The 27,527-nt window shown below is 41.9% G+C and overlaps 4 protein-coding genes across 5 annotated transcripts; 3 read left to right on the top strand and 1 right to left on the bottom strand.

Moving 5' to 3' along the window:
• Positions 1 to 253: 253 nt before the first annotated feature.
• Positions 254 to 2,222, top strand: RB195_013049 (uncharacterized protein; the record flags this gene model as incomplete). The annotated part of the gene is made up of 7 exons (XM_064202695.1): positions 254 to 280; positions 338 to 368; positions 455 to 621; positions 1,180 to 1,271; positions 1,340 to 1,475; positions 1,538 to 1,623; positions 2,057 to 2,222. The coding sequence occupies 7 exons, from the start codon at positions 254 to 256 to the stop codon at positions 2,220 to 2,222; spliced, it is 705 nt and encodes a 234-aa protein (XP_064058576.1).
• A 9,882-nt stretch (positions 2,223 to 12,104) lies between these two features.
• On the top strand, positions 12,105 to 13,954 carry RB195_013048 (uncharacterized protein; the record flags this gene model as incomplete). Its single annotated transcript, XM_064202694.1, has 7 exons — positions 12,105 to 12,131; positions 12,190 to 12,220; positions 12,297 to 12,463; positions 13,038 to 13,129; positions 13,198 to 13,333; positions 13,396 to 13,481; positions 13,825 to 13,954. The coding sequence occupies 7 exons, from the start codon at positions 12,105 to 12,107 to the stop codon at positions 13,952 to 13,954; spliced, it is 669 nt and encodes a 222-aa protein (XP_064058575.1).
• A 7,225-nt stretch (positions 13,955 to 21,179) lies between these two features.
• On the bottom strand, positions 21,180 to 21,872 carry RB195_013047 (uncharacterized protein; the record flags this gene model as incomplete). Its single annotated transcript, XM_064202693.1, has 1 exon — positions 21,180 to 21,872. One exon carries the CDS (start codon positions 21,870 to 21,872, stop codon positions 21,180 to 21,182), a length of 693 nt encoding a protein of 230 aa, XP_064058574.1.
• Positions 21,873 to 22,693: 821 nt separating this feature from the next.
• Positions 22,694 to 24,521, top strand: RB195_013046 (uncharacterized protein; the record flags this gene model as incomplete). 2 transcript variants are annotated; one of them, XM_064202691.1, is made up of 8 exons in its annotated part: positions 22,694 to 22,720; positions 22,785 to 22,815; positions 22,891 to 23,057; positions 23,309 to 23,401; positions 23,602 to 23,693; positions 23,762 to 23,897; positions 23,976 to 24,061; positions 24,392 to 24,521. In XM_064202691.1, 8 exons carry the CDS (start codon positions 22,694 to 22,696, stop codon positions 24,519 to 24,521), a joined length of 762 nt encoding a protein of 253 aa, XP_064058573.1. The 2 variants fall into 2 exon arrangements, with proteins under 2 accessions (XP_064058573.1, XP_064058572.1); XM_064202692.1 differs by lacking the exon at positions 23,309 to 23,401.
• Positions 24,522 to 27,527: the final 3,006 nt, after the last annotated feature.

Genomic DNA, 27,527 nt, shown 5'->3' with positions numbered 1-27,527 from the left:
TATGTGTGGACATCGTACAAGGGGCTCGGTGACTAGGTGACTACAAGGTGTGACTTTATTTCCTTGTGGAAGAATGCTGTATTTTTGGTAACATGACATCCTCATTCCTGATTAAAGCTAGTTATGGTCTTAATATTTGCTCAACTTCAGTGACGTCCAAGAGCTGCGCCTGTCCAAATTGAAGCAGTACACGTCTTTCGTATAAATATGAGTAGGGAAATGCTGTGTGCAGACGCTTACGACATTATTCAAAATGCTATTTGAAATTGCATCTGCTTTGGTAAGTGATCCTAAGGTAATTTGGTTTCTAGTTGATGATCAATAGAGAATAATTCAGGTCCTCGTGAGCCTTTGTATTGCTGAAGAGGGTGGGCTTGTTTTTCTTCTATCTTAGGACAAGAAGTGTCTCCTAATTCTCTCAGGAACCCTGTCAATATCAGAAATTCCATTTTAGATGAACTCTGCCCTAAGAAGTTGGAGTTAGATCTAAACCTAACTGAAGAACAGAGGAGAATATTCCTTAATGGACACAATGATCTTCGCAGACGAATCGCTGAAGGTACACAACCAAACAAAAACGGACTTCCGAAGTTGGGACCCGCAAAGAATATGTATGCCCTCGTAAGTACTTTTCTTTAAGCGTTGTTCTAAGCGCAACCTCTTTCTCACTATTTCTTACTATTTTGCCCACTGCTGTTCGCCTATTTCTCAGATCAGCTTTACTTTATGGCTAAAGAAATAAGCTTAAGCTGCACTGGTTCACATGTGGTAATTCAGAGTCCCACAATTCACAGAGTCAACACTTCTAAGTCATTATATTGATTTAAAGATGATGATTCGAAAATGATAAATTTATTAAGTAGATCAATAGTCGTACCGTGATAACTGTACATTAATATCCCCTTGTTTATCCATATCTGGCAAGGCTATACGAGATGAAAATGCTCATTTGACAAAGCGGACACGAGGGAACGAAGGATTGCGCGAGTTTATTTCTCTAACAGAGGAAAACGAATTTTAAAGAACTGAGTCCTCAAGAAGATGATGTAAGGAAATTCATCGGGAACTTCCAAGCGCTACTCCCAATTCCACCATGTTTTTTAAATAGAGGAATACATGTGGAGAGGTCTGCGCGGATCTTTTGAACGGGGTATTTACAATTATGTGAACTTATTTCAGAAATGGGATTGCTTCAACGAAGTTCTAGCCCAAGAATCCATGGCCGCCTGCTCCCTGGAGAATCCAGTAGACGTTTCTCGCAACATGATGCAGTACGTTCTGGACATCTTATCGACGAGTTACTGGTCACCATCCCTGATGTGGTCAACATTTATTTAAGGATGACGAATATCCCCGCTCTCAACGATAGTATTTACGCGCATCTCGCGATAGACCAGTGGATATCTCAGGTGATGTTCTTCGGGAAGAAGGAGCCCACCAACGTTTACGATGGAACGCTATGTCAATTCACTAACGTGAGTAGTTCCTGGGATTCTGCTAGAGCGAAGATGTGTTTTCTGCAAGACTCGAATTACAGATGGTACATGCGAATACTACATCTGTAGCGTGCGCCCTCAAGAGATGCAAAGACAATGTCTTAGTCACCTGCCTCTACGATAAGTGGTGAGTCGTTTCATCGCCAATCATCCCTTTAAATGAAGCATCTAAATGATTAAGCACAGTAGAAGGCATAAAGAACTCGTAAAATATGTGCAATGAATCTTATCCAAAACACAATCTATGGATAGTCATGAAAGCTTCATTGGCCGTTTGTATTGACTATCCATAGAGTCCACCGCAAATTGATATATCTACCAACGAAAAAATAAAATTGGCTTCTTCAAAAAACTCTCTCCAAAAAAAATCAGCAGTACGGATAGAAATCTACCGCAGTTTACCATCCTTTAGTACTAATTGTAATATTGTAATATTTCTGGTAATAATAGTAAAGCATTCTAAAATTTTCGAAGTAGAGGAGAAGCGTTTTTTTAGTTCAGACCACAAAAAGACCTTTCACAATCACATTGATTATTTTGTTAATGTTCGAAGTTTTCAGTGGTACCAAAGAGAAATTGATGTGGGAGGTGGGCGAACCCTGTAAGCACGATAACGACTGCACTACATTCAAGGACTCCAAATGCAGTAATGGTCTTTGCGAACTCAAGTACGACTCCTACAGCTTCGACTACGACGAGTATGACGAGGAAGACGAGAGCAACTAGGCTCACATCATGTTGTGATTACCTCTGTGTATCGCTTAATGATTGGAAAGTCGATAAATGTTCATTTAGATAGAAGTGAAACGAAAATATGAACGAAAGTGATGAAAAACAAAAGATCGTGGTAGTTTTAAAGTTAAGTTCTTCATGTTCCAATTTACGATAAGATCGTAAACGTCAGTGGTTGCTAGAAATGCAGAACCACTAAATTCTCACACAAATATGTCTCTTACACATGAATTTCGCCTGATAATCAAACGTGTTTTCATGATGTGTGGATGAAAAGTAACGAGTTGTCTAACGTTTAGGAGACGAATTTGTGTACTCCAACATTCTGATCAAGATGCAGATCTGAAACAAAATGGCCAACAATCTGATCCTCTCCATTTGTCAACGGCAAATATAATGGAAGGTGCAAAATAATGCAAAATCAACGGAAGGAATCACTTCCTCTCCACAGTTTCCTCCATCCCGTATACGAATACTCCACCTGAAATCTGCACCACCCCAGAATCGTGGGGTGATGCCTTTAAAGCGCTAAAATCAAAAGTAGCAAGTCACAAAAACCCTTACATCCAGTACATTTTTCAAACAATACTGGAAAGAGGGCCGCCCCGGAGTTTTTTTAAAAAAGAAAGATGGATGAAAATTTTGTTTTTTTTTTGTAGTGATAAAAATTGTGAAATAAGCCTAACCTGAACCTGCCTGGAAAAAATTTCCTGACCATTTACCATCAAATTCAAGTAATTCAATCGATAAAAGAGTTCACGAAGATGACCAGCATTACTTTGCATTACAAAATTGTTGATTGAATTGTGAGGGACTTGTTTAGTGTACAAGTACTGAAAAAATATAATCGTCTGCATCGAAGCAGCGGGTGATGCAAAGCATTAGGGAGAAAATGTAGTTGGGGGTGGGGGGGGGGCACTAAACTGCGCTCAGAGTCAAGTTTGTGGGACACGGTCTCTCGAACACGAACTCCCTCCACAATCCTTCTTTTTCTTCTTCCCTTCCTTCCACAAGCTTCCTGCGATAGTTCTTACTTGCTACCAAAATTTCATGGAAATTTCATGTGCTTTGAAAAAGAAAAGTCGAAATTTAGTCGAGGAACAACTAACAAATGAGAAAATCAGTAGCTGATAAAAGCGAAGGAACAAAAAAACTAGCAGTAGAAGCAAATTTGTTGGAATATTTGTATTGAAATATATTCATTTTTATTCTAGTCAGTAGATTTTCAGAGAAGGTTTGCCCTACAAAACAGTCATCTCGCTGCTTTTTTTCCACTTCTTAATCTTTTTGAAATTCTTGATGGGACAAAGATGGGAAAATTGACATTTTCCCATCTTTGTCCCATCTAAAACATGGGAAAACTGCGAGGCTCTGGAAATCGATTGATGTAATATCTGATAGAGAAATTCCTCGGCTACATACTACATATGTAGGAGAGGATTTGCTTTGTTCTAAGCTACTTTGAGTTATTGAATTTCTTTCAAGATCGCACACTTTTCAGCACAGCACACATTTCAGTAAAAATTGGAGTGTTGGCATGTTTTCCCATTGCAGAAAAATGGGACGGCCCTTCAAAATTCACCTATATGTTCTAATAGAGCGACTAAGGAAACACGTCTGTTCAGAATTTATCTTTTCCGGACCATCTGTTCCCTCAAAATTTTGATGGACACATCCAGAAAAAGGTCGGAAAATTTTGAATTTTGGCCCATCAAAATTCCAAAAAGACTAGGAGGTGAAAAAAAGCCGTGTGATTGTTTTTTAGGGTGAACTCTCTTCTCTAAAAGACCACCTAAATTTTTTTTTCGTTCTTCTTACGACGAAGTAATTCGCAATCTCCCGGGCCAGACGATGTGCACAGAATATACGTTTTTTGGTCATGAAAATCCATTAAATTCACCTCTAAAATGCTGAAAAATACGTGTAATTGAATTGTTTATTTTTTCGAGTGTTTCGTTTAGTTTCGAGTTGTGGTTTCAGTTTCCATCTGTTTCGTAAAAATTTGACTCAACGCGGTGTCGAACGTCGGTCATTTGTCAACTCGTATGCTTTCAAAACAAAATGTTGGGGCTTCCATACTTTCCTGCTTCTGAAAACAAATAGAATGTTTTGTTTTTATGTGATCATTTAGTATTATTTCCTGTTTTGTATTGTTGTTATTTGTTGTTTGCTGTATTGTTTATTTTAAAATGTATTTAATCATGTAGTGCTATGTAATCTTTTATCCTGGTTTTCATTTATCCTCCATTCGCCACTGTCCACCGCACACTCCTTACGACCCTCTTCCTTAACAACACCCTGCCTCTTCGTTTTTCCTGTCACATGTCTGACTCTGAACACAAGGAAAAAAAGCGCCCTTACCATATTAGCCGTCGCGCGCGCACATATTGTATAATGGTATGGTCAAAACGAAGCGTTGGGCATCTGCGCTCGAACCGGCTCGGTGGAGATTGGATCCATTGAAATCGGGGTGGGACCATCGCGAACTGTAGCGAAGAATGGTGTCAGTAAGAGACCTCCTTCGATCCTCACCGTTACGCTCCGCCGCACCGCTTCGCGGTTTACGCAACAGCACCGTTCGTCATATCGTTTTGACCCTACTATAGACTGAGTGAGGAAGAGGAACACGATCACGGGTTGGAACATTCCTTGTTTGTGTAATTCTGAACTGCTGAGATGAAACTCTTACAAACCCCGCTTAACGTTAGCTCAAAGCTCCACAACAGAACGTAGATTTGTTGCATGCTTAGTGGTCATAACTGTCGCAGACATGCTGTGCTGTCGGATGCAATTTTGAACCAAGTTACTCAATGTTGTTGTTCATCCGAAACCTCTATCTACGTCCGAAGGAAATGGTATCTTCTCAAATTTCACGCAAACTGCTGAAACCAGACTCAAAATTGCTACTGATTGATCGATTCTCGTGTTATGGATGAGATTTATCAGTGCAAAATGAAGCGACTAGATTCCGCTATAGTTTTTCAGCTGAGCAGAGAGAACTGGAGACTTCGAATATATGAACACCTGTTATTCCACCGCAACGCAAATTTGTCATATGCTGTTGGTAATGCAAGACAGTGCATCATCCATTGTTTAATTCCACAATCTGTGTGAACAGTCTATTCATTAGCTCAATCTCTTCTCCGTGTTTATTTAAAAAGAAAAAAATAATAAATAATGTCTGGACAAAAGAGAATATAGAGTTACAACAAAAGTCTGAGTGTCATGCAGAGGCGTTCAACCTATTCACCATTAGTTATTCACACCTAAGTACTTGGAAAACTGCATACACTCTTATAGGCAAATTCCGAATCACGGCGCTATATGAAATTTAGTGCGTTAAGTTATCGCAATGCAATCGAAACAACTGGTAGAATATATGATCCTGTCTTGCCTTCAATGCTATACGCAGGGGTTGTTGTACGATTTTGTACATTTGTCAACATTTTTGGAGACATCGCTTATCTCGTGAAGTCCATTGTTGGCTATGAAATTGGAAGTAGCGCGACGTTGTTGATCTCAGAATCATCGTATGATTTTGCCAAGGATGTGGTAGAGGTATTTGTGCGAAAACAGATTTATAGTCAGGTGGAAGTGAACTGAAGCTTGGTGTAACCGCGTACGTGTACTTTATCAAGATAATAAGGGATCTATCCTATTTTTGATGTGTACGGGGAGTTCAAGCGCTTACTACACATATTTATTAATACATATATAACACATCAAAAGTGTGAGAGGGGAAAGAGGGGCGGACTGCCTCCGACAACACCTGATATATATATATATATATATATATATATATATATACCAGTTGTTTCGATTGCATTGCGATAACTTAACGCACTAAATTTCATATAGTGCCGTGATTCGGAATTTGCCTATAAGAGTGCATGCAGTTTTCAAAGTACTTAGCTGTGAATAACTAATGGTGAATAGGTTGAACGCCTCTGCATGACACTCAGACTTTTGTTGTAACTCTATATTCTCTTTTGTCCAGACATTATTTATTATTTTTTTTCTTTTTAAATAAACACGGAGAAGAGATTGAGCTAATGAATAGATTGTTCACACAGATTGTGGAATTAAACAATGGATGATGCACTGTCTTGCATTACCAACAGCATATGACAAATTTGCGTTGCGGTGGAATAACAGGTGTTCATATATTCGAAGTCTCCAGTTCTCTCCGCTCAGCTGAAAAACTATAGCGGAATCTAGTCGCTTCATTTTGCACTGATAAATCTCATCCATAACACGAGAATCGATCAATCAGAAGCAATTTTTAGTGTGATTTTAGCAGTTTGCATGAAATTTGAGAAAGTACCACTTCCTTCGGGCGTAGATAGAGGTTTCGGATGAACAACAACATTGAGTAACCTGGTTCAAAATTGCTAATTTAATGTTCCAGCTCTTTCGTTGGCTGGGTGGATTCGTCCGATACAAGCATCCGACGGCCCAGCATGTCTGCGACAGTTATGACCACTAAGCATGCAACAAATCTACGTTCTGTTGTGGAGCTTTGAGCTAACGTTAAGCGGGATTTGTAAGAGCTTCATCTCAGCAGTTCAGAATTACACAAACAAGGAATGTTCCAACCCGTGATCGTGTTCCTCTTCCTCACCCAGTCTATAGTAGGGTCAAAACGATATGACGAACGGTGCTGTTGCGTAAGCCGCGAAGCGGTGCGGCGGAGCGTAACGGTGAGGATCGAAGGAGGTCTCTTACTGACACCATTCTTCGCTGCAGTTCGCGATGGTCCCACCCCGATTTCAATGGGTCCAACCTCCACCGAGCCGGTCCCATGCACAACGCTTCGTTTTGACCATACCATTATACAATATGTGCGCGCGCGACGACTGAGATGGTAAGGGTGTTTTTTTCCTTGTGTTCAGAGTCAGACATGTGACGGGAAAAACGAAGAGGCAGGGTGTTGTTAAGGAAGAGGATTGTAAGGAGTGTGCGGTGGACAGTAGCGAATGGAGGATAAATGAAAACCAGGATAAAAGATTACATAGTACCACATAATTAAATACATTTTAAAATAAACAATACAGCAAACAACAAATAACAACAATACAAAACAGGAAATAATATTAAATAATCACATAAAAACTAAACGTTTTATTTGTTTTCAGAAGTAGGAAAGTATGGAAGCCCCTGTATTTTGTTTTGAAAATCTACGAGTTGACAAATGACCCACGTTCGACACCGCGTTGAGTCAAATTTTTACGAAACAGATGGAAACTGAACACAACTCGAAACCAAACGAAACACTCGAAAAAATGAACAATTCAATTACACGTATTTTTCAGCATTTTAGAGGTGAATTTAATGAATTTTGATGACCAAAAAACTTAGATTCTGTGCACATTGTCTGGCCCGGGAGATCGCGAATAACTTCGTCATAAGAAGAACGAAAAAAAAATTTAGGTGGTCTTTTAGAGAAGAGAGTTCACCCTAAAAAACAATCACACGGCTTTTTTTCACCTCCTAGTCTTTTTGGAATTTTGATGGGCCAAAATTCAAAATTTTCCGACCTTCTTCTGGATGTGTTCATCAAAATTTTGAGGAAAAATGCTCCGGAAAACAGAAATTCTGAACAGACGTGTTTCCTTAGTCGCCCTATTAGAACATATAGGTGAATTTTGAAGGGCCGTCCCATTTTTCTGCAATGGGAAAACATGCCAACATTCCAATTTTTACTGAAATGTGTGCTGTGCTGAAAAGTGTGCGATCTTGAAAAAAATTCAACAACTCAAAGTAGCTCAGAACAAAGCAAATCCTCTTCTACCGAGTAATTTCTCTATCAGATGTTACATCAATCGATTTTCAGGGCCTCGCAGTTTTTCCAAATTCTTGATGGGACAAAGATGGAAAAATGTCATTTTTCCCATCTTTGTCCCATCAAGAATTTCAAAAAGATTAGGAAGTGGAAAATAGCAGCGAGATGACTGTTTTGTAGGGCAAACCTTCTCTGAAAATCTACTGAAAAAATGAAAAAAAAAAAAATGAAAATATTTCAATACCAATATTCCAACAAATTTGCTTCTTCTACTGTTAGGTGTTTCTTCGCTTTTATCAACTACCGATTTTCTCATTTGTTAGTTGTTCCTCGACTAAATTTCGATTTTTCTTTTTCAAAGCACATGAAATTTCCATGAAAATTTGGTAGCAAGTAAGAACTGTCGCAGGAAGCTTGTAGAAGGAAGGGAAGAGGAAAAAGAAGGATTGGGGAGGGAGTTCGTGTTCGAGAGACCGTGTCCCACAAACTTGACTCTGGGCGCAGTTGAGTGCCCCTCCCCACCCCCAACTACATTTTCTCCCTAATGCTTTGCATCTCCCACTGCTTCGATGCAGACGATTATATTTTTTCAGTACTTGTACACTAAACAAGTCCCTCACAATTCAATCAACAATTTTGTAATGCAAACTAATGCTGGTCATCTTCGTGAACTCTTTTATCGGTTGAATTACTTGAATTTGATGGTAAATGGTCAGGAAATTTTTTCCAGGCAGGTTCAGGTTAGGCTTATTTCACAATTTTTATCACTACAAAAAAAAAACAAAATTTTCATCCATCTGTCATTTAGAATAACTCCGTGGCGGCCCTCATTCCAGTATTGTTCGAAAAATGTACTGGATGTAAGGGTTTTTGTGACTTGCTACTTTTGATTTTAGCGCTTTAAAGGCATCACCCCACGATTCTGAGGTGGTGCAGATTTCAGGTGGAGTATTCGTATACGGGATGGGAAACTGTGGAGAGGAAGTGATTCCTTCCGTTGATTTTGCATTATTTTGCACCTTCCATTATATTTGCCGTTGACAAATGGCAGTCAGCTTGCTCGAAGAGGATCAGATTGTTGGCCATTTTGTTTCAGATCTGCATCTTGATCAGAATGTTGGAGTACACAAATTCGTCTCCTAAACGTTAGACAACTCGTTACTTTTCATCCACACATCATGAAAACACGTTTAATTATCAGGCGAAATTCATGTGTAAGAGACATATTTGTGTGAGAATTTAGTGGTTCTGCATTTCTAGCAACCACTGACGTTTACGATCTTATCGTAAATTGGAACATGAAGAACTTAACTTTAAAACTACCACGATCTTTTGTTTTTCATCACTTTCGTTCATATTTTCGTTTCACTTCTATCTAAATGAACATTTATCGACTTTCCAATCATTAAGCGATACACAGAGGTTTTTGTGACTTGCTACTTTTGATTTTAGCGGTTTAAAGGCATCACCCCACGAATCTGAGGTGGTGCAGATTTCAGGCGGAATATTCGTATACGGGATGGGAAACTGTGGAGAGGGGAGTGATTCCCTCCATTTCTTCCTAATTGCCGTAAAAAATGGCCCGGAAGATGCTGCGCCGCACAAGGCTGGCGCGCTCCAGTCGAACTCCTTGTAGGAAATAGTGCGCCAAAACGCCTGAAGCCATATCTTCCGTGCCGTTTTTTACGGCAATTGGGAAGAAATTGACGGAATCACCCCCCTCTCCATAGTCTCCCATCCCGTAAAAGAATACTCTGCCTGAAATCTGCACCACCTCAGATCCGTGAAGTGATGCCTTTAATCTCCAATCACGCTCGCTTTCGGACGCAGTGCGTACGCCTGCGTTCGCATACGTGGCACGTTGTTTGGTGAAAAATTCAAAGTCGACACCTCCTTCTTCTGTTAGCATTTTCCCGCACTATTTTTCAAGGGAAATTAGAAATAGAAATTAGAGAATTGAGCGTGATCTCGCTCAACTGATGGGTGCCTGCACTCCTAAAAATATGTTTCGTGGAAAGACTACAACATTTTCAAATTGTGGAATTCTGCCTTCTAGCAGCTACGCTTGAAATGGCGCGGTAAGACCCTTATTCATCGACAAACTGCGATCGCAGTAAGTGAGGATCCCATCTCGATCGCAAGCGTCCACTCAGCCTCAGCTGCACCAGATTTCAGGTTTTATGCTGAGGCCACGTGCATTTGAACTCGCACGGACTCTCTCTTTGACCCAACCTTCACTGCACCACACTTGTACAGTGCTAGAACAGTCCGATCCGAAATTCGCGAAATTCATGCTCAGTTCTATTAGGGTGACTCGAATGTGCAGCTGTGGGACCCACAATTGATGACTCTGGAAACCAAACACTAGCCGGATTGAAAGGATTTGTTCTAAACCACCTGTGGGTTGTTGAAAACCGCGTTTCTACTACCAAAACAGCTCCTTTTGCTGCCCGCAGAGTTCTACCGGTGCCGGCAAAATCCGCTCATGGGTTTTTCCGGGGCCGGTAGAACTCTGCGGGCAAGGATCATCCGACAAGGATCGTCGAGTAATCCTATCTGTAATATCATGACATCTCCTTCGAGGTACTCAGGAAGGTTGCTTTATTCGTGAATTCCTGTCACGTCGTCTTCAGCTATAGTATCCATTGACAGCCGCAAGGTCGTCCTTTTGCGTGGGCTGCCAAACCACTACTTAACTTACTTACTTTGGAAGGCGCTTTTGGAGCTCTGCGATCACCCTTACTGCTGGATGTTTTGATTCAGCTATATCTAGAGTTAAGATCCAGAGGTGTAGGCGTAAATGAGATGTTGAAATGAGAGAAATGGAAATTATTGTCCCAATAATACAGAGATCACGAACTGGATTATGAAGAGAGCTGGACTATGGGGAAGGGAGACAGTGAGTATCTGGATTTTTGCTAGGTGTATTGTTCCAACGGTATCAGTGCTGGAGCTTTGTAGTTTCACTCCCTAAAGGAGCTTTACCATGTGTCCAAAACGGAATGCTGAGGAGTAACATAGAACTTGAACGTATTTACCATGGTAAAACAAACAGAAAACCATCCAATAATCGCCCAATAAATTAATAATTTGTCAACCAAGGCCTGCGCTCGTACATGTGACATTTGTTAGTTGTCTCGTAGGAAAATTTGATCAGAAGGACCGTTTCCTTTCGTCGTTTTTCAACATAAACAGGAGGGATCGAACGATCGCTTTCGTACTAGTACTGACTACTCCCCTACCTTTTGGCGGAAAGCCTTTCTCACCATCGTCATTTTTGTGGCATGCTGCCTTTAGCACAGTTGCTGGCTATCCGAAAGTCATTCTACGCAATATGTATTGCATACACTCGAATGTTGAGTTTTCCGAAGAAGATTGATTGAGGTGAAGGTGAGTTTAGAAAAAAGTGGGACTCGAAAAAAACGGCCCGAGAGATGTGGCGCGTGCACGAGGCTGGCGCGCTCCAACTGAACTCATTGTAGGAAATAGCGCGCCGGAACGCTCGGGGCCGTATCCTCCGGGCCGTCTTCTACGGCAATTAGGAAGAAGTGAACGGAATCACCCACCTCTCCATAATCTACGATCCCGTATACGAATACTCCATCGGAAATCCGTACCACCCCAGATTCGTGGGGTGATGCCTTTAAGCTGATTGACTGACGCGAAACACATTGCCTTTAAAAAAGTGAGTCTCAACGCCACATTCTAAAAAATGGTATGTTCACCTGATATCGCATTGGAATGAATTTGTGATGAAACAGTTCAAAGCAAATAATACAGTTTTATAGTCTTAGATCCGTGGTAGCCCTTGTCTAGTAGGACACGTATTGATGATTTACTTAATCAACAAAACTGATTTAACGGGTAAAAATTACACAAAAATATTAAGCGATGACATAAGTTCCTCGCGATGAGTCTATATTTCCTTCAGCGTGACGTCCTCATTCGAGGTTAAAGCAATATCTCGCCCTCATATTTATTCATCTTTAGTGAAGTGTGAAAGCCTACATCTGATCAAATTTAAGCGTTTCAGGAGATTCATATAAATATGAGGTAGGAGCTGTTGAGAACACTCGACATCAGCATCACTCAAAATGCTGTTTGCAATCACTTGCGCTCTGGTAAGCGATCCTGTTTTAGTTTTGTATTCTAGTCGAAAATTCATGTAAAACCATTCAGATCGCACTCAGGCAATATGTTGCTGCCGAAGGTGGGGTTGTTTTTCAACTATCTCAGAACACTAATTGTTCTCTGAGGAATACTGTCAATATCAGAAATTCTTTTAGGTGAACTTTGCCCTGCGTCGCTGGACTTAGATCTACAGCTAACTGAAGAACAGAGGAGAATATTCCTTAATGGCCACAATGATCTTCGTAGACGAATCGCGCACGGTACACAAGCAAACAAGAACGGACTCCCGAGTTTGGGACCCGCAAAGAACATGTATGCCCTCGTGAGTACCTCTTTTTGACTGTTGTTCAAGGCACAATCTTCTTGTTACTACTTTGGCCACTGCTTTTGACTCATTGCTCAGATCAGCTTCACTTTGTGGCTCAAAAAATGGGGAAGTATGAGCTGCACTGATTCAAGTGGTTTTTTATAGACAGATATCATTGATTGATTCGAAATGACAAATTTTTCAATAGATCAATAGTAGGCGTGCTCGTACCATGATAATTCTTATACAATACTTCATTTTTGTGCTTACATCCAGCAAGGGAATGCAGTTTGGAGAAGCTCAAATGATAGAGGTAAAGCCTGAAATGAGGGTTGAGAAGAAATGCGGATGACGATGACAAGAAGAGAGAAGATAGGATTACGACAGCGCGTTAGTTTAGCCAAAGAAAACAAACTGGAAAAAAATTTGAGAGTAAGCCGCAAGATGATGACATAAGGAACTTCACAGGAAATTTCCAAGCGCTATTCCCAATTCCACCTGTATTTTTTTAAATAAAGAAATACCTGTGAAGAGAACTGAGCATATCTTTTCGAACGGGAGTACTCATAATGATGTGAACTTATTTCAGCAATGGGATTGCTTCAATGAAGCCCTAGCTCAAGAATCCATGGCCGAATGCTCCCTAGAAAATCCAGTAGACGTTTCTCGCAACATGATCCAGTACGTTCTGGACATCTTATCGACGAGTTACTATTCGCCATGCGTATCTTGATCAACTTCTATTTAAGGATGTCTGATTCCGCCGCTCTTAGCGACGACATTTACATGTATCTTGCGATAGACCAGTGGATATCGCAGGTGACGTACTTCGGCAAGAAGGAGCCCACCAACGTTTACGATGGAACGCTATGTCAATTCACTAACGTGAGTAGTTCCTGGGATTCTGCTAGAGCGAAGATGTGTTTTCTGTAAGACACGAATTACAGATGGTACATGCGAATACTACAACAGTAGGTTGCGCCTTCAAGAGATGCAATGGCAATGTCTTAGTCACCTGCCTCTACGATAAGTGGTGAGTCGTTTTATCGCCAACCAGTCCTTTAAAAGAACCATTTGAATGATGAAGCACAGGAGAAGGATAAAAGAACTTGTAAAATATGTGCAATGAATCTTATCTACTTATTTTGAAATAAGGATACTAAGACTTGTTAAGAGTAAAATTCACAGTAAGTTCACATATCCACCAACGAAAAGATAATATTAACTTTTCATCTCCAAAAAGAAAAAAAAAGAACTAACTTAGCAATACTGATAGATGTAGACCGCAAATTACCATTCTTCAGTTCTAATTGTAATATTTTAATATTAATAAAACAGTGTAGAAGTTTCGGCTTGTTAATATTCAAAGTTTTCAGTGGTACCAAGGAGAAATTGATGTGGGAGATGGGCCAACCCTGTCAGCGCGATGACGAGTGCACTACATTCGACGACTCCAAATGCAATGAAGGTCTTTGCGAACTCGAGGAGGACCCCTACAGCGACTAAGCTCACACCGTATTGTGATCAACTCTTTATCTCTATCGCTAAATTGTTGCGAAAGCGATAAATCTTCATTCGCATAAAAGTAATGTGAAAAAAATGGGCGAAACATTGCATTCCTCGTCATCTAGACGAAGCCCTCACATTATGTCACCTCCAAGACAGCTCCCTCTATCGCTCTTCCACTGTCGAAGAATTTCTTGCGCAACACCGTAGACTCAATAGGGTATGGATGAGTACCAGTAAATCAACGCAATTACCACCCTCGACTGCGACCCGACTTAAAACAGAGTCACCTGCGTGTCCTTTCTTGTACCTCCTAATAAAAACTCACAAGCTGAACTCTGATAGTGAGCTTGCCTCTGAAGATCCTTCAACGTTCAAGGTAAGACCTATCATAAGCTGCGTAGGAGGTCCCACAGACAGGATCGCTTGGTTCTTAAACGTAGTGTTGGTGCAGCTGTTGAAATTCGTGCCAGCCCACCTTACGAACACCCATATGTTTTTGGACCACCTAAAGAACACGCATTTTGATAACTCATGCGTAATGGAGTCTTTCGATGTTACTGCATTGTACACGAACGTCTCCAACGACTCGGCTAAGCAGGCAGTTTTTGGGCTTTAACTGAACACCACAGCTCAATAAACCTGTATGGTTTTTTCGTGGAGCAGTTGATGGTTGTTCTCAGGGAATGTCTCAAATGCACTGTCTTTAGATGGTCGGGCAACTATTTTGCGCAAATCAGGGGTCTTGCTATGAGGCAACAGTTGGCGCCAACGCTCGTCATTGCTTTCATGGCTATAATTCAGGCACCGATTTGGGAAACACGACCTTTGCTTTATTGCCGATATATCGACGACTGTTTCCTATGTCTGTTCGTCTCAAGCAGAGATGGACAACTGTTTCAAGATTTTAAATGAGCAGTAGGAGTATATAAAGTTCACTCGGGATAAGCCCAAAGGAGAATGGTTACCCTTCCTCAACGTCCAAGTGCATATTTCAAACAGAACGCACAGGATAAAGTGGTACCGCAAACCCAGTAATAAGAATGTCCCAGTTCACTTTCTTTCTGCCCATCCCGCACAAGTTAAAAGGTCGGTAGTACGAAATATGTTTCGCACGGCAGCCTCCGTTTGCACTGGAAAAAAGACGAGAATCTATCGAGCTTGCTAGGAAAATTGCGGTCAGTAACGGTTACACACCTATGCGGCCTATCACAAAAGAGCACAAACCCGAAACAAATCTGGTATTGAGAAAGTACCCTTTTGTGTACCGTTTATTTCCGATGAGGTTAGCGCTGTTATTCGGCGGTGTCTGAGGAAAGCTAAACTTGAAGAATATGTTGCCATCGTGGAGCTCCCCCCTAGTAACCTTAAGCAAATACTCATTCGGAATCGCCTGTATGATCGTATTTGCAGGACACCGGAGTGCAAAATATGCCTGGATAACAACGAGGGTGATTGCATGAGTTCATGTGTTGTTTATATGATTTCCTGTGTGCAGTGTGGTGACGAATACATAGGAGGAACGGCTAGACCACTATATATTCGAATCAAAGACCACCTGGACGGCAAAAGGAAATCATGTGACTCCTCTGCAGTGGGTGGTCACAGGGTGCGGCGTCATAACGGAGAAGATTTTGAAGTTAAGATCACGATTTTGGCGCGCGAACCTAGCATTGCGGCGCGCAAGGTTCTGGAGGCTTTTTTGATCCACTCCAAGAGTCCAAATATGAATCGCAAGGAGGAACGCCTCTCCATTACGCTGGAACTCGCGCCTTATTTAAGGCTGATATTTGATTGCGCTAGTCACCTCACAACAGGTATCTAGCAGTGGCAGGATAGTCAGCTGATCCTAAGGTACGGTATTCTCTTCTCCTAGTACCCAACAGTAAACGTAGGACTTTCTTTGTTGGGCGGATAAGGCGTTTGATGTTATTAATCACGTTCGATTTCACCCCTTTCAGGTTCTGAAGAAGGCGACATTGCCGAAACGTTAGCCACGAATAAAGGATTATAACAACCTCGTGTCCGGTTCTATTAAAGAAAACAATTATTCGTGCAAAAATGTTCGTAACACCTTTAAAGGTTTCGCGTGCTTTAACTTACGATAGCGCCAGCAACGTCAGTGATTGGTATAAAAAGACGATCATTCCAAGCAAAACCTCTAAATTCTCCACAGATATGTCTGTTGTAGATGAATTTGGCCCGATAATCGGAAGCGTTCTCATGTTGTGTGGATGATGGGTAACGAGTTGTCTAATGTTTACAAGATGAATTTGTGTCCCCCATCATTCAGATAAAAATGCAAAAAAAAATCAAAAAAAAAATCTGGAACAACTTGGATAAGATTCTGATCATCTTTGAACACTCTGAGCTGCACACAACGAACACCAACAACAACACCTAATTCTCAGTTCTCAACGGCAAATGTAATCTCCTTGAATGAGACATTTAGTGGCAGCTTATCGCAAAACTGACGTGGTACAGATAAGAGTGCCGTGTTGCAACTGATTTCTTACTAAGGAATGCTGTCTTCTATGCCGCTTTTTGTGCGGAGGGGCCTTACTGTAACCTACAACCGGAATTCAAGGTTTTCGGTGGTCTCCGTAGCACGTCAATTTCGTGATATGTTGGCTTTATGCAGTGCAGTGTTGTTACTAAAAAAGAGTACGCCGTGTAGCTTGGACGGTTTAGAACACGGGACGCTCCATCGCGACTGCAAGGATCATGGTTGGTAGGTGGGATGTTCGGAGTGAATTCAACGAAGCCCCTCTCTAAGATCGACAAAATGGTGCCGGAGTTATAGTTAGACATAATACATGGTGCAGTTGCGCTTGAAACGGTGCGGCGGAGCGTAGCGGTTAGAACCTAAGGGTGGACTCTTGCTGACACCATTCCTCGCTGTAGTTCGCGGTGGTTACACATCTACGAGAAATTCAACGACTTCTAATGAGATTCTTAACCTTATGTTTGAGAACCTCTCATCTCAACTAGAGGAGTTACGTAGTGAACTCAAGTCTGTAATCAAACACAACGCTGAGTTTGAAGCCGAAATTTTGAACTCACTGAAAAAATTCAAGACCTAATCCTAAAAAAACACTAAATTGAAGAACGAATAATGAGTAATATGTAATATGTAATACGAATAATAGCTGAGTAATAGTAGTAATAATTCTAACTCTAGCAACACCAATAATAACAATGTAAATGTTAACTCGCGGCATAAATTATGATTTATGAATTATGAAGTAGCAGATCGTTGATTATTATTGGTCTCCCGGAAATATGCCACAATAGCGCATCATCCAGAAGCTTACATTGGTACGAATGTGGCGAAACAAATTCTCGATCTTCTCGATATAGTAGATATATAAACAATTTCAAAAAGAGGTGCTGCGACGTGCGAAAAAGCTCAATACATTTCCTGCATCCGAGACTTTCCATCCGCCCTTCTCTTTGAAAGAAAAAAAGAGATCAGATTCACTGGCGTCGTAACGCGCTTCGTAACACCCCTATTCAAAATTCTAGTGAAACAACAAACTGTAGCAAAAATTCTGCTTTCTCTAGTAATGGCTGTAATAACTTAAACGCTGTTGATCATGCAAATGATGTTATACATAATGTACATAACACTCATGCTACCTCGGGAAACCTCTAAGAACTCCTCGGCTTAATGAGTCCCTATCTTGTATTATTTCTAATATCCGCTCCTCATCTAAAAACACATTTGCTTTTTCTCATCTCTTGAGTTCCTTCTGTTGCGACATAGTGGCACTCACTGAAACCTTCTACAGAAATAGGACCTATAGTGGGCCACTGGTGCACCGAACAGCAAATCTTGAGAAGAGATCGTATTAATAAAAGAGGCGGTGGAGTTATGCTCCTTATTTTAAAAAATTCTCCCCAGTACTCATATTTCGCGAGGAAGTGCCTGAAGCCTACGAAACCTTATGCACCAACATTTATTCCGAAGGCAAATCACTAGTTTGATTGCAGTCTATAGAACCCCTACCTGTCCTGCCTGCAAATCAGAACAGTTACTTAAAGATCTGAAGGCTTGAATCACCAAACATTTTTATGTTTGTAAGCTCCAGTACTTACTTAGTGACCTATCCCGGGTAGGCTTTATGGGGTTGCTCCATAATGGCCTGAATTCCGGATTAAAGACAGCATATCACGAAATTTACGATGTTAGGGCTTCTCCACGAAAAGATAAGGTTAGGAGTGTAGATCAGGAGTATGAGTTGGATCATGCTCAATTCCCCCTGATCGCCTTGAAAACAGTCTTGCTTATGGAGTTCTCTTGCGAGTCACGTATGCGAGGAGAGGTACACGTGCCGCGTCCGCCAGCTAGCGCGAGAGACACCACAGGCGGCACATTATTTGTCTCTTCGTCCGCAGAAGGCCCGCGCTCGTGCGCGCAACAGTTGTTTCTTATAATAGAAAGATTGCATCGGCGCCACTTTTTCCCTTTGCCGTCTTTCCACGCCGTTCTTCAGCAAAGTCAAGGGGGCTCGAGCGTGATCGCACTCATACTGGTGATCTGTTCAACTACGGATATTTGTCACTGGAGGGAGCTCAGCAAGTTAGTTGCGAAACCACGTGGTGCTTCCCCACCTGGTGGATAGGGGACGTACCACGGGCCTAAACGACATTGTTTACACAACAGTTCGCCTCTAAGCACCTTCCAACTAACTGCAACCAAGTTGCAGTTAGTTGGAAGGTGCTTAGAGGCGGTTTGAAAGGAAAACAAACGAGCTCCATTTATAGGGGGCACCCAACCTTCTCCCACAATCCTCTGAGACTAGAGACCCATTAATAAGAATGAGTCTCCGGACATAGGAGGAAAGCCTGGTATGTTAGTGGTAAGACGGACAGGAGGCCATTGATGAATTGATAATTCAAGCCAAAAAGATTAAGTACGACTTTATCGGACTTATCGAAACGAGACGCCGCCCCACCGATTGGCGTATATGAAACTGAGGAGCACTGTGTCAGGCAATTGCGAAAGTAGATTAGTAGGGCCTTATCAAAATGAGTGCGGCAAAGACTATCTCGAACATCATGCTATCTGAATTTGACATCTGCGATTGACAAGGTGTGGTTTACCACTAGCTTTGGCTACCTCGTCGCTTACGTTCCAACATCAAGCCAAGGAGAAGAAAAAAAGTCGAAGCTTCTTATACGGATCTAAGGATGTTTTACAGGGAAGATTTCCCTACAAAGTCATTGTTGGTGATTTCAAGGCCAAAATTGCCATGACAAAAAAGAATGAGGAACTTCACATCGGCACTCTCGGAACGAACAGGGGGAGAGGTTTCCGGGTTACCATGACGGGTAAGTTTGTGCAAGGGAAATTGGATTTCCAGAAGCCTTCCCCTCTACTCTGAACGTGAGAGCCACCCGACGGAGGCTACCATAATAAAATGGAGGAAAAAAATAAGCTAAAGGGTTTTGCCTGACGGATGCTGCTATTGTGCCAAAGTCCCATACGGGATTTGGCCATCTCTTCCTTTGAGATAGATTTTCCTCCATTAGGAAAGGAGAGAAAACCGCAAAGTTCACAAAGCGAAGTTCCAGAACCAACATGGACTGAGACCCTTTCACTTGACTAGTCGGCATTTGCGAAGATACTGCAATGGACAACATCGATGAGTAATACGATCCGGTCTTTGAATACCTTCGCAACTACAGGAAAGCTGAGTCTCCAACAACTTAAAATGGAGTTCGAGAGGCTTCGCTAAGAGGCTTCACTAATAAATAAAAACCTTAAAGAAAGGAGAGCAGCAATGTTGAGTAGAGGTAGAGACGTGGAAGAGCATTCGCTATGTTTGTAAAGAATTTTCCAATTGCAGAGCGAGGATGACTGCTCTTTGTAATCCAGATGGAGCATTTATTGCATCGAGAAGGAGAATGGAGAATATCATCCACGGCTTCTACTCTAATCTCCTCGACATTCATGTACACCTGCAATCTGAGGAATTATGAACATGTTACTCCAAAGGTTCTCCCTTCCGAATCCCAACATACTATCATGTCGGTGAGGAATCGTACTTCATTCGGCCCCGACAGAATCAAGTCTTAACATCAGAAGAACTTACCACCAGTTCCTATCAACACTTTGGGGAGGTTCTTTACACCTTACCTGTCGGAGTCTAAGGTTCCTAAGTCAGAAGAGGATCTCACGTGACACTGGCTTCTTTCGCTCACTATCTGTCATATATAATGCTTTTAAAAGTGATTCCCATTCCGTACGTAAAGGTATTTCGACAGTTATATAGCAACTACACGACCGGAATTTCGCCATTCAACAGGAATACTATTATCGACGTGAATAGATGGGTCCCAGGGGAGGACACACATTCTTCTAAATACTGACGGCCACTCTCGAGAACGTAGTGCGGAAGCTAGAATGGGACGACGAGGGAGCGAAGGTCGAAACATGAGCTCCAGAATTTTATTACTTTTGGGATTTATTCACTGCTAAATATAATTCCGTTCTCCTTATTATTTACTATTACTTATTACGGCTGATGGTTGGAAACCATGCTACGTCAGCCAAGCACGTCATTCTTCCAAGTCAATGAGTTGTAACGTGTCTGGAAAGAAATGGTGTAACCTAAAGGCAGGATATCACGCAACCAACGATTTTGCAATACTCCCACGAAGAGAGAAGGTCAGGGGCGCAGATCACCTGTGTGGTTGTTATCTCGCTGAATTACTCCTACTTGTTCAGAAAAACGGCATGGGAAACGCCCCGTAGGTCGAGTTTTCTCATTTGGTATTCAAGATGTGCGGACATTCAATGTGCTGCTCACCTCTCCCACTCGGTCGCAGACATGGCTAACATAAGTGCCAAGTTGTTATGTGCCTCGTACTTACTTAGATACTTAGATGGACCGTCTTCACTGGACGTGCGGGCTCCAGCATCTCTTCCACTCGTTTCGTTCTTTCGCCGTTGTCATCCAAAATGTTCTCAAGTTTCGTGAGTGACGTTGACGAGGTGCTTGAGCAGTATCCATCTGAGCTCTCAGCTGGTCCATCCGTGTAGCGAACACGTCACCCCATCTCACTCGCGGTTTCCCTCGGGGGCGTTTAGCACCTTTTGAGATCCACTCTAGCGTTCTTTCAGTCCATCTATCGTCGATTCTTCTCATGATGTGACCGGACCATCTACGTTTTGCTTTCGATACATATTCCGCTGGGTCGCGAAGACGGGACATTCCTCTTAAGTCGAAGCTGCGAAGACGGCTAGGTGTTGTGTGCGCCGGTTGAACTTCAAAAGGCATCTCTCAAGGGCTCTGTGGGTAGTAAGTAGCTTCCTAGACGTGGCAATGGTGTCCGCCCACCTCTCTGCTGCGCAACAGAGCGCTGGAAGAACTGTCGAGTCGAACAGATGGGTACGAAGATCTTGGTCCGTCAGTTGGTCCACACCTTCCCTGACGGCTGCGAATGCTACCCATGCTGCTCTCATTATTCTATTCAGTACTTCCTTCAAGTCGTTTTCCATGTTCATAGAACGTCCGAGGTATACGTATGACGAAGTTTTCACGATTTCGGAGTCTTCAAGTTGTACCTCTCCGTCCTCGCAGTGAGCATTCTTCATGAACTGTGCCTTCTCTCTGTTTATTTGCAGTCCTATTATCTTCCCTGCTTCGTTCAATACGTTGAGCATGGTTCCTGCTTCACCGATACTGCTCGGAAAGAGAACGATGTCGTCAGCGAAACGAAGGTTCGAAATAAATCTTCCATCAACACGTATGCCTCTTTCTTCCCAGGATAGTGATTTCATTATCCATTGCAATGCAGCCGTGAACAGCTTCGGCGATATAGTATCGCCTTGTCCTATCGGAGAGATCTCAACGTCGTCATTATCGTGGATCGCTGCATTTAGCACAGTTGCTGATCCTCCGAAAGTCATTCTATATACTTAATACACTCGAATGCGTTGGCTCATCTTAAAGGCATCATCCCACGAATCTGAGGTGGTATAGATTTCAGGTGGAGTATTCGTATATAGAATAGTAGATTACGGAGAGAAGTGTGATTCCGTCCATTTCTTCCTAAGTGCTGTAAAGAACGGCCCGGAATATGCGGCGCGTGCACGAGGCTGGCGCGCTCCAACCGAACTCATTGTAGAAAATAGTGCGCCGGAACGCTCGAGGCCGTATCTTCCGGGCCGTTTTCTACGGCGAAAACTTTTCTTTCTTTCTTTTTCTTTTTCTTTTTTTATTCGTTTTCCACGAAATCTGTACCACCCCAGATTCGTGGGGCGATGCCTTTAAGTCGATTGACCGATGCAAAGCACATTGTCTTTAAAAACGTGAGTCTCGACGTCACATTCTAAAAAATGGTATGTTCACCTGATATCGCATTGGAATCAGTTTTTTGATGAAATGGGTCAACAGTTCAAAGCAAATAGTATAATTTTATAGTCTTTGGATCCGTGGTAGCCCTTGTCTAGTAGGACACGTATTGATGATCTATTTAATCAACAAAACCGCTTTGCCGGATAAAAATTACACAGAAATATTAAAAGTTGACATAAGTTCCTCGCGATAAGCCTATATTTCCTTCAACGTGACGTCCTCATTCGTGATTAAAGCAATATCTCGCCCTAATATTTATTCATCTTTAGTGAAGTGTGAAAGCCTACATCTGATCAAATTTAACCGTTTCAGGAGATTCATATAAATATGAGGTAGGAGCTGTTGAGAACACTCGACATCAGCATCACTCAAAATGCTGTTTGCAATCACTTGCGCTCTGGTAAGTAATCCTGTTTTAGTTTTGCATTCTAATCGAAAATTCATGTATTTTCCAAACCATTCAGATCGCACTCAGCCAATATGTTGCTGCCGAAGGTGGGGTTGTTTTTCAACTATCTCAGAACACTAATTGTTCTCTGAGGAATACTGTCAATATCAATTCTCTTTTAGGTGAACTTTGCCCTGCGTCGCTGGACTTAGATCTACAGCTAACTGAAGAACAGAGGAGAATATTCCTTAATGGCCACAATGATCTTCGTAGACGAATCGCGCACGGTACACAAGCAAACAAGAACGGACTCCCGAGTTTGGGACCCGCAAAGAACATGTATGCCCTCGTGAGTACCTCTTTTTGACTGTTGTTCAAGGCACAATCTTCTTGTTACACCTTTGGCCACTGCTTTTGACTCATTGCTCAGATCAGCTTCACTTGGCACGGGGAGTAGGAGCTGATTGGATTGTTTTTTATAGACAGATACCATTGTTGATTCGAAATGCTTTTTCGTAGATCAATACTAGGACTGCTCGTACCATAATAATTCTTATACAATACTTCATTTTTGTGCTTACATCTAGCAAGGGAATACAGGTTGGAGATGCTCAAATGATAAAGAAAAAAGCTGAAACAAAGTTGAGAAGAAATGCGGATGACATACAAGAAGAGAAAGATAGGATACAGCGCGTTAGTTTAGCCAAAGGAAACAAACTGAAAAAAAAAACTGAGAGTAAGCCGCAAGAGGATGATATAAGGGACTTTACAGGAAATTTCCAAGCGCTATTCCCAATTCCACCTGTATTTTTTTAAATAAAGAAATATCTGTGGAGAGGACTATGCAGATCTTTTCGAGTGGGGGTACTCTTAATGACGTGAACTCATTTCAGCAATGGGATTGCTTCAATGAAGCCCTAGCTCAAGAATCTATGGCCGAATGCTCCCTAGAGAATCCAGTAGATGTTTCTCGCAACATGATCCAGTACGTTCTGGACATCTTATCGACGAGTTACTATTCGCCATGCGTATCTTAATCAACTTCTATTTAAGGATGTCTGATTCCGCCGCTCTTAGCGACGACATTTATATGTATCTTGCGATAGACCAGTGGATATCGCAGGTGACGTACTTCGGCAAGAAGAACCCCACCAACGTTTACGATGGAACGCTATGTCAATTCACTAACGTGAGCACTTTCTTAGATCCTAGAGATTTTCTTATTTGCTAGAGCGAAGATGTGTTTTCTGTAAGACACGAATTACAGATGGTACATGCGAATACTACAACAGTAGGTTGCGCCTTCAAGAGATGCAATGGCAATGTCTTAGTCACCTGCCTCTACGATAAGTGGTGAGTCGTTTTATCGCCAACCAGTCCTTTAAAAGAACCATTTGAGTGATGAAGCGCAGGAGAAGGATAAAAGAACTTGTAAAATATGTGCAATGAATCTTATCTACTTATTTTGAAATAAGGATACTAAGACTTGTTGAAACTAAAATCCACCGTAAGTCGATATATCCACCAACGAAAAGACAAAATTAACTTTTCATCTGCAAAAAAAAACTTAGCAGTACGGATAGAAGTGGACTGCAAATTACCATTCTTTAGTTCTGGTTGTAATATTTTAATATTAATAAAACAGTGTAGAAGTTTCGGTTTGTTAATATTCGAAGTTTTCAGTGGTACCAAGGAGAAATTGATGTGGGAGATGGGCCAACCCTGTCAGCGCGATGGCGACTGCACTACATTCGACGACTCCAAATGCAATGAAGGTCTTTGCGAACTCGAGGAGGACCCCTACAGCGACTAAGCTCACACCGTATTGTGATCATATCTTTGTATCGCTAAATTGTTGGGAAAGCGATAAATCTTCATTCGCATAAAAGTAATGTGAAAAAAAATGGGCTAAACTCATGCAAAGGTGTTCGTAGCACCTTTAAAGGTTCCGTATGCCTCAACTTACGATAGCGCCAGCAACGTCAGTGGTTGATATAAAAAGACGATCATTCCAAGCAAAACCTCTAAATTCTCCACAGATATGTCTGTTGTACATGAATTTGGCCCGATAATCGGAAGCGTGTGTTGTGTGGATGATGAGTAGCGAGTTGTCTAATGTTTACGAGATGAATTTGTGTCCCCCATCATTCAGATAAAAATGCAAATCTGGAACAACATGGATGAAATTCTGATCATCTTTGAACACTCTGAGATACACACAACAAACACCAACAACAACACCTGATTCTCATTTCTCAACGGCAAATGCAATCTACTTGAAGGAGACACTTAATGGCAGTTTGTCACAAAATTGACGTGGTGCGGACAGGAGTGCTGTGTTGCAATTGATTTCTCAATATGGAACGGTGTCGTCTACGCCGATTTTTTTTTGCGGATTTGGATGGGCCTTACTGTAACCTACAACTGGAATTTAAGGTTTTCGTGTGGTCTCCGTAGCACGTCAATTTCGTGATATGTTGGCTTTACGTGGTGTGATTGTTACTAAAAAAAGAGTAGGCTGTGTAACTTGGGTGGTGTAGATCACGTAACGCTCCGTCGCGACTGCAATTATCAATGTTGATAGGTGGAGCCTTCAAAGGAATTCAACGATGCCTTCCTCTAAGATTGATAAATTGGTGTCGGAGTTATAGTAGGATCAAAGCGACATAGTACATAGTGCAGTTGCGCTTGGAGCGGTGCGGCGGAGCGCAGCGGTTAGAACCTAAGGGTGGACCCTGCTGACACCATTCCTCGCTGTAGTTCGCGGTGGTTACACCTCTACGAGAAATTCAACGACTTCTAATGAGATTCTTAACCTTATGTTTGAGAACCTCTCATCTCAACTAGAGGAGTTACGTAGTGAACTCAAGTCTGTAATCAAACACAACGCTGAGTTTGAAGCCGAAATTTTGAACTCACTGAAAAAATTCAAGACCTAATCCTAGAAAAACACTAAATTGAAGAACGAATAATGAGTAGTAATATGGTAATATGAATACTAACTGAGTAATTCTAACTTCAGCAACACCAATAATAACAATATAAATGTTAACTCGCGGGTAAATTATGACTTATGAGTTATGAAGTAGCAGATCGTTGACTGTTATCGGTGTCCCGGAAATATATGACAGTAGTCCATCATGTAGAAGCTTACATGGCTACGAATGTGGCGAAGTAAATTCTCTATCTTCTCGATATAGCATGTAGACTGATCACTGTGCATACAATGGGTCAAATTAATTCCAATCGTGCTACATCGATAAAAGTCATTATGCCCACTTTATATTTCAAAAAAGACGTCTTGCGACGTGCGAAAAAACTGAATATTTTTCCTGAATCCGGAATTTACATCCGCCCTTCTCTTTCAAAGGAAGAAAGAGATCAGATTCACGGGCGTCGTAACCCGCTTCGCAATACCCCTAATCAAAATTCTGGTGAAACAACAAACTGTAGCAAAAATGCTGCTCTTTCTAGTAATGACTGTAATAACTTAAACGCTTTTGATGATGCAAATGATGTTATACATAATGTACATAACACTCATGCTGCCTCGGGAAACCTCTAAGAACTCATCGGCTTAAAGGCATCACCCCACGAATCTGAGGTGGTGCAGATTTCAGGTAGAGTATTCGTATACGGGATGGGAGACTACGGAGAGGGAGGTGATTCCGTCCATTTCTTCCTAATTGCCGTAAAAAACGGCTCGGAAGATGCGGCGCCGCGCAAGACTGGCGCGCTCCAATCGAACCTCTTCTACAAAATGGTGCGCCAAAACGAATAAAGCCTTATCTTCCGGGCCGTTTTTTACGGCAAATAGGAGGAAATGGACGGAATCACCCCCTCTCAGTGGTCTCCCATCCTGTATACGAATACTCCACCTGAAATCTGCACCACCTCAGATTCGTAGGGTGATGCCTTTAATGAGTCCCTAGCTTGCATTATTTCTAATATCCGCTCCTTATCTAAAAACACATTTGCCTTTTCTCATCTCTTGAGTTCCCTATTTTACGATATAGTGGTACTCACTAAAACCTGGCTTAAGTCTTCTACAGAAATAGGACCTATAGTGGGCCGCTGGTGCACCGACTACCAAATCTTGAGAAGTGATCGTATTAATAAAAGAGGCGGTGGAGTTATACTTCTTATAAAAAAAAATTGTCTATCCCCTGTACTCATACTTCGCGAGTAAGTGCCTAAAGGCTATGAAACCTTATGTATTAACATTTATTAAGAAGGCAGTTCACTAGTTTGATTGCAGTCTATAGAACCCCTACCTGCCTGCAAATCAGAACAGTTACTTAAATATCTGAAGGCTTGAATTTCCAAACATTTTTATGTTTGTAAGCTCCAGTACTTACTTATTGACCTATCCCGGGCAGGCTCTATGGGGTTGGTTCACAGCCCGAATTCTGGATTAAAGACAGCATACCAGAAAATTTACGATATTGGGGCTTCTATACGAAAAAATAAGGTTAGGGGTGTAGATCATGAGTATGAGTTAGATCATGCCCAATCCCCCCTGATTGTCTTGAAAAACGGTCTTGCCTATGGAGTTCTCTTGCGAGTCACGTATGCGAGGAGAGGCACACGTACCGCGTCCGCGAGCCAGCACGAGAGACATCGTTAGGAGCACATTATTTATCCCCTCGCTCGTAGAAGGCCCGCGCTCGTGCGTGTGACAGTTGCCTCTTAGAAAAATTTGGTCGGCGCCACTTTTTCCCTTTGTCGTCTTTCCACGCCGTTCTTCGGCAAAGTCAAGAGGGCTCGAGCGTGATGGCACTCATACTGGTGATCTGCTCAACTACGGATAATTTTCACT

The sequence above is a fragment of the Necator americanus genome, chromosome V (genome assembly GCF_031761385.1).
Source record: "Necator americanus strain Aroian chromosome V, whole genome shotgun sequence".
NCBI lineage: Eukaryota > Metazoa > Nematoda > Chromadorea > Rhabditida > Ancylostomatidae > Necator > Necator americanus.
This window is presented reverse-complemented; position numbering and strand designations above follow the sequence as displayed.